The 5,225-nt window shown below is 60.8% G+C and overlaps 3 protein-coding genes and 1 non-coding gene across 4 annotated transcripts; 2 read left to right on the top strand and 2 right to left on the bottom strand.

Annotated features, from left to right (window-relative positions):
• Nucleotides 1-212: 212 nt before the first annotated feature.
• Nucleotides 213-694, bottom strand: GGTG_14220 (hypothetical protein). Its single transcript, XM_009232147.1, has 2 exons — nucleotides 469-694; nucleotides 213-440 (listed from the first exon to the last, which is right to left on the bottom strand). Exons 1-2 carry the CDS (start codon nucleotides 595-597, stop codon nucleotides 372-374), a joined length of 198 nt encoding a protein of 65 aa, XP_009230411.1. The 5' UTR covers nucleotides 598-694; the 3' UTR covers nucleotides 213-371.
• A 279-nt stretch (nucleotides 695-973) lies between these two features.
• On the top strand, nucleotides 974-1,047 carry GGTG_20268. The gene has a single exon. It is a non-coding gene; the product is annotated as a tRNA-Ile (tRNA).
• A 75-nt stretch (nucleotides 1,048-1,122) lies between these two features.
• On the top strand, nucleotides 1,123-3,233 carry GGTG_14221 (hypothetical protein; the record flags this gene model as incomplete). The annotated part of the gene is made up of 6 exons (XM_009232148.1): nucleotides 1,123-1,140; nucleotides 1,416-1,626; nucleotides 1,769-2,056; nucleotides 2,163-2,172; nucleotides 2,236-2,780; nucleotides 3,085-3,233. 6 exons carry the CDS (start codon nucleotides 1,123-1,125, stop codon nucleotides 3,231-3,233), a joined length of 1,221 nt encoding a protein of 406 aa, XP_009230412.1.
• A 662-nt stretch (nucleotides 3,234-3,895) lies between these two features.
• Nucleotides 3,896-5,173, bottom strand: GGTG_14222 (hypothetical protein; the record flags this gene model as incomplete). The annotated part of the gene is made up of 2 exons (XM_009232149.1): nucleotides 3,896-4,487; nucleotides 4,570-5,173. The coding sequence occupies 2 exons, from the start codon at nucleotides 5,171-5,173 to the stop codon at nucleotides 4,054-4,056; spliced, it is 1,038 nt and encodes a 345-aa protein (XP_009230413.1). The 3' UTR covers nucleotides 3,896-4,053.
• Nucleotides 5,174-5,225: the final 52 nt, after the last annotated feature.

Below are 5,225 nucleotides of genomic sequence, written 5' to 3' on the forward strand. Positions count from 1 at the left end.
CGGGCGGCGCCGTCATCACGAGCGTGGACCTGGCCAACAACGGCAACAACGCCGTCCTGATCGAGAACTGCTACAACCTCTCGATCCGCGGCGGCACCGTCAACGGCGGCGGCGAGGTGCGCCTGTCCGCCCGCAGCGAGTTCCCCAACAACCGCGACATCTGGGTCACCCTCACCGTCAACGGCGCGTCGGTGCGCGAGTCGCCGTGCGGCCAGAACATTAACTGGAGCCTGTCCGGGAACGGGGCGCGGAACATTTGCCGCTGAGGTGCTGGTGGAGGGGGGGAATCGGTACATACATAAAATGCTGTTTGCTTCTGGCTGCCCGCCGCTGTATATACGTCTCTTGAGCACAACAAGATCTTGAACATGTCACGTCTGCCCCACCTCGACCAGCGGCTCCTCCGACTCGAGGAAGCCGCTCCCGGAAAAGGCATGAGTCTTGTCCGTCGTCGTTTCGTCAGCCGACCAGGGCCGGCACCCACGACTTGCCGTTGTGCGGAAAGTGCTCGCCGATCCCGGACAGCTCCAGCACCGTCGGCACCAGGTCCACCATTTCCGCCATGGCGTTTACCGTTTTGTCTTGAGCAGGAGACATTTCGAGCGTGATAGGCTTGAGTGCCCTGGTGAAGTTGGCTTCACATCTCCTTTTCCTTACTTGTGCTTTTTCTTTACAAACCCCCTCAGCCGGCAAGCAGCATTACCCATGACAGCATTTTAACCCCACCTGGCGCAACCTGGGGGGTCATGCCGTAATCGGAGCCTCGTTATTGTTTGCTACCTTTCCCTGTCACCCAGATTCGGGGAATAGCGGGCAAGTTCGAACATCTTCCGGCGCTGTAGTGAGCAGGCTGTTTACACCGTCCAAACTGTTGCCCCCACTCCGCCAGCAGAAAAGAAATCCGGACGAGTCACGCCAGCTCCCCAGACATATAACACCCACCCCTCTCCCCTCCTGCAACAAGAGCAAACCAGCTCGCTTAGCTCAGTTGGTTAGAGCGTCGTACTAATAATGCGAAGGTCGCCAGTTCGACCCTGGTAGTGAGCAGCATTATAAGGTCTCAGCAACCCGGTTCAAGCTCCGGGAACAGACATTTTCTTTTTTTCTGCTTGTGCCACGCCCATGTCCGTCATGCATGCCGTATTTTTATGCTGCCCCCGATCCAATGCACCTGTATAATTACTTTTTCTCAAGTGGCAGCCCCTCTCCCGTCTCGCTTATCTGTGCTTGTGACCGGTCGGCAAGACTTCCCACACTGGCGGAATTATCTCCCCACCTCCCCGTCCGAGCGGCGCAGCGCGTGTCATGTCATGGCCCGAACGGGACAGAATTAGAAGCTTCCAAACCAATGGGCTGTCGTTGCCACGCGCAGCCACGTGGACTGGCTTGCATGCTGAAATGATGGCGGGCATCAGCCCAAGGCAAGCGACGCCCATGCGTGCCTCCGCAAACAGGCTCGACCTCACGCCCAGGCCGGGAACGCCCCGGGTGCGACGCCCGGGGAACTGCGATATGCCGACTCGCCGAAGCGCATTGGTATGGACGACGCGGTGGCGGCGCTGTTGTGGAGGAGAAAACGCTCTCCCCCGTGTTGGGCGGGCACGAGTCGGAGCACGGAGCTGAAGGGTGGGTTCGTTATTTGTTGGTTATGATCGAGCAAAGGAGACATAACGGGTTCATAAGGGCTGCCTTGTCGAGCGCCCATGGCAGGGCGAGGCTAGGATTTGAAGCTCCCGACGTTGATGTTGCTCCCATGGCGTCAGTACAGCCCACCGTCGAAGATCAGGCAGTAGTCCTGCAGTTGCTCAAGACGCTACCCGCGTGCGCATCAGCATCGCCACCTTTGCCGTGCTCCTGCGCGTGGCCGGCCGCAGCGCCGAGCAGGCGCGCACGTCGCGCGGCGTCGTTAACTTCTGGTGGGACGACGCGCTGCTGCTAGCCACCTACGCCCTCTTCCAGTGCAAGCCGCTCGAGTACTTTTGGATGGGCTGGGACGGCATCCACCAGGGCGCCTGCATCAACCGCAAGGCCGTGCCGCTGGTGCACGCCTTGCTGGGTATCTTGTTGGATTTATGGATCCTAATGATCCCTCTGTGCATGCTGCCATCGCTGCGGTTGTCGCTCTAGACCAAGATGAGCATCGCCTGCATGTTTTGCGTTAGGACGCTATAAGTAGAGAATTCCGGCAGCATATTTCTTGACCCTAACCACACCTCATCCCTAACAACCCCCCAGCGCCACCATCGTCAGCTGTCTCCGCATCCCGTCCCTCGCCAAAGACATCGAGAACAGCTACTCCCTAACCTGGAACCAGACCGACGCGCTCATGTGGACCATGATCGAGATGACCACAGGCGTCGTGTGCGCCTGCATGCCCGGCCACGGCGCCCTCTTCTCGCGCCTGATACGCCGCACCCGGGCCCTGTTTGGCATCGCTACGAGCACCGCCGGCACCCGCACCGCTGGCAGTCACTCCCGTTCCAAGGGCCACAGCCGCGCCAGGTCCAGGGGCGGCCTCGGCGGCCTCAGCGGCGGCACGAGGGGGACCGGCGCGGGGTCCGCCTACATGTCACGCGGCACGCAGTCGTCCATGGCGGGGGGCGGCCGCGGCCGCGGCGAGACTGTGGCCAAGACGGACGTCACGGTGCGGGAGGGCGGCGTGGGCGACGGGCACGTGGAGCCGTGGGGGTCGACGGCCGCGCGAGAGGACGTCGTCGCTGCCGGACCAGCCTCGCAGGGCGGCGTCGCAGGCCGACAGGTCCCACGGCGGTGCACCGCCCGTGCCGGAGAAGCCTTGATTGGTCACGGCGCCTTTATTTTTTACTTTGTTCATGTATAGATATAATACCCGGGTGTTTACTTTGCCACCTCGTGCTACTCTGTGCTACTCTGTGCTGCTTTTCCTGTTTGTGACGTTTCGCGACATCCCTCTCGGATTTCCTTCACTCATCACCATCCTTGACAACACCAGCGAGATGTCAGCCATTTTCCTTCCCATCCGGCGCCCAAACCACCGATAGCCATCCCTGATCTACCTACCGCCGCTCCAACCTGACTCCGGCAGACAACCGAACCTGCTCGCAGCGATTGATCTGTGGCAGGTGGCCAATCTCTTCATCATCAAGGTTCTGACTCGGATCCTTGCCTCTGGTGGCATCTCGGCCGAGAATTACCCGCAGCGCCGGAAGGAAATTCCAGCAGTGGAGGGCCGTTGTATCCAAGAGACCGGGTGAGATGGGCAATCAAGGGCAATCTAGCCAAGACGTCAGATGTCGAACCCCATGATCCAGGCGGGCGGGTCGAGTGTCAACAGACACGTGTCCAAGGATTCCCTGTTTTGTGTGTTTCGACCGTCGGGTTTGTGACATCCATGGTATCTACCCCATCTCATCCCATCTTGGGACGAGATCGGTGGGCCAGCTGCCAAGCCGCCGCGGCCCACGCGAGCGACTCATGCCACAGAGTTGGGACACACCCCTTGGCCAGGATATCCATGGTGGCGTGGCTCCGCCTTCACACGGACTCTGGCGAGCCGTCGGGACGCACCTCTTGGCCAGGATCTCCATGGTGGCGTGGCTTCGCCTTCACACGGACTCTGGCGAGCCGTCGGGACGTACACACACACACACACACACACACACACACGCACGCCCATCAGCCGAAACCCTGAACCATGCGGCCCCTTGGCAACCGCGTCGCCATCGGACGAAAAAACGCCGCATCAACGGACGACCGTTGAGGCTTCAGGAAAAGCAGGAAAGCTAGACCACTGCCCCTGCTAGGTGGCTGCGTGTTGGCAGCGAAAAAAGGAGCACCGGTCAACATGGCACGGCTGGAAGTTGAAAATGTGTTTTTGACCAGGACACCGGCTTGAAAGCAAGCCGACATTCAGTTTTCGATTGTTGAATTAAATAAGCAGATAATACAAATACCACTCCCGCCCTGTGAATACAGTAGTGATGCCCCATTTTGTGCGCCCAAGGAGAATCGTGTCGCGTACTGTTTCTCCTATCCCCAGTCTGACCCCTTGTTCGCCACTCCTAGACAGCCCCATCACCGATTGTTGAATTGGTAGTAGCTCGCGTTCGAGGCCTCGGCCTCGGCCGCGTCCCTCTCGCTGGTGCTGCTCATCTGGAACTGCTTCGTGATGACGATGCTCTCGGCGGGGCTGCCGGCCTGGTGGCTCGCGCCCTGCTGCTGCTGCTGCTGCTGCTGCGCCCTACCCTGCTCGACGCGGCCCAGCTCGTCGCTGGCCGCCTTGGTCGTCCGCAGGTCGCCCTCGGAGTGGTCGTCGAGCCAGGCGAACGGCCGCCCGTCGTTGTCGACGCGCCGCCCGCCGCCCTGCCCGAACGTCACAAGAGAGTTGTCGGCCCCGCCACCCGACCCCTTTTGCTTGGACCCGCTGCCGCCGCTGCCGCCGCCCGTAGTGAGGGAGGCCCGCCCGTGGATCAGGAGGTTGAGGATCGGCTTGAGGGATGGGAGGCAGCCTGTCAAGGGGGGGAAAAAAATGGGGGTTAGATGGGGGACTCAAAAGGCGGCATGTCTAGCTATTCCGAATAGGCAACTCACAGCAGACGACGGCAATGTTGCTTTCAGCATTGGTCCAGATGATGGCGTTGGAAAAGTTCCATGTGATGTCAGGCGATGCGAGGTCGACGTTTAATATGAAGTTGAAGCGGACCATGGAGATGATGGTGACGAAGGCGCCGAGCAGGAAGATGGCGAGAATGGCAATCCTTTGCGCCATGGGCAGCTGCAGCCTCCACACGTAGGGCGCCGGCAGGGCCACGATGAAGGCGTCGGTCACGATGGTGGGCACCGAGTTGCCAATGAAGAACTTTGAGCTTTCGACGCCACATTTAAAGTCGGTCGGCGGCATGGGGCTGACGGGGTTGAAGCGGTCCCACTGGGCGTGGACGGGCACGCACGTCAAGATGGACACGAGGAAGATGGCGATGCCCCAGGCGCCCACGACGGCGGCCAGCACGAGGATGGGCGTGCGGATGGTCGGCTCTGCGTTGAAGAGGCGCCAGTAGAACCACAGCGTCGACCACTTGACCGTCACCATGGTGATGGTGTAGGCCAGCTCCGACACCAGCAGGCCCTGCGCCCATACCCAGGCCGCCTCCGGCGGCGCCGCCCAGATGTGCAGCCCGGTGCCGTGCGGAACCATGTACCCGAGGGAGATCCAAACGTGGACGGTGCAGGCGATCTACGTGAAAACG

This window comes from Gaeumannomyces tritici (assembly GCF_000145635.1).
Source record: "Gaeumannomyces tritici R3-111a-1 unplaced genomic scaffold supercont2.183, whole genome shotgun sequence".
Classification (NCBI taxonomy): Eukaryota; Fungi; Ascomycota; class Sordariomycetes; order Magnaporthales; family Magnaporthaceae; genus Gaeumannomyces; species Gaeumannomyces tritici.

Bases quoted from the DNA above. Each gene is read 5' to 3' on its own strand.
- GGTG_14220 (XM_009232147.1), bottom strand. From the start codon at position 597: ATGTCTCCTGCTCAAGACAAAACGGTAAACGCCATGGCGGAAATGGTG. The intron at 441-468 runs GTCGGCTGACGA...ACGACGGACAAG, and splicing joins AGTCGTGGGTGCCGGCCCTG to ACTCATGCCTTTTCCGGGAG.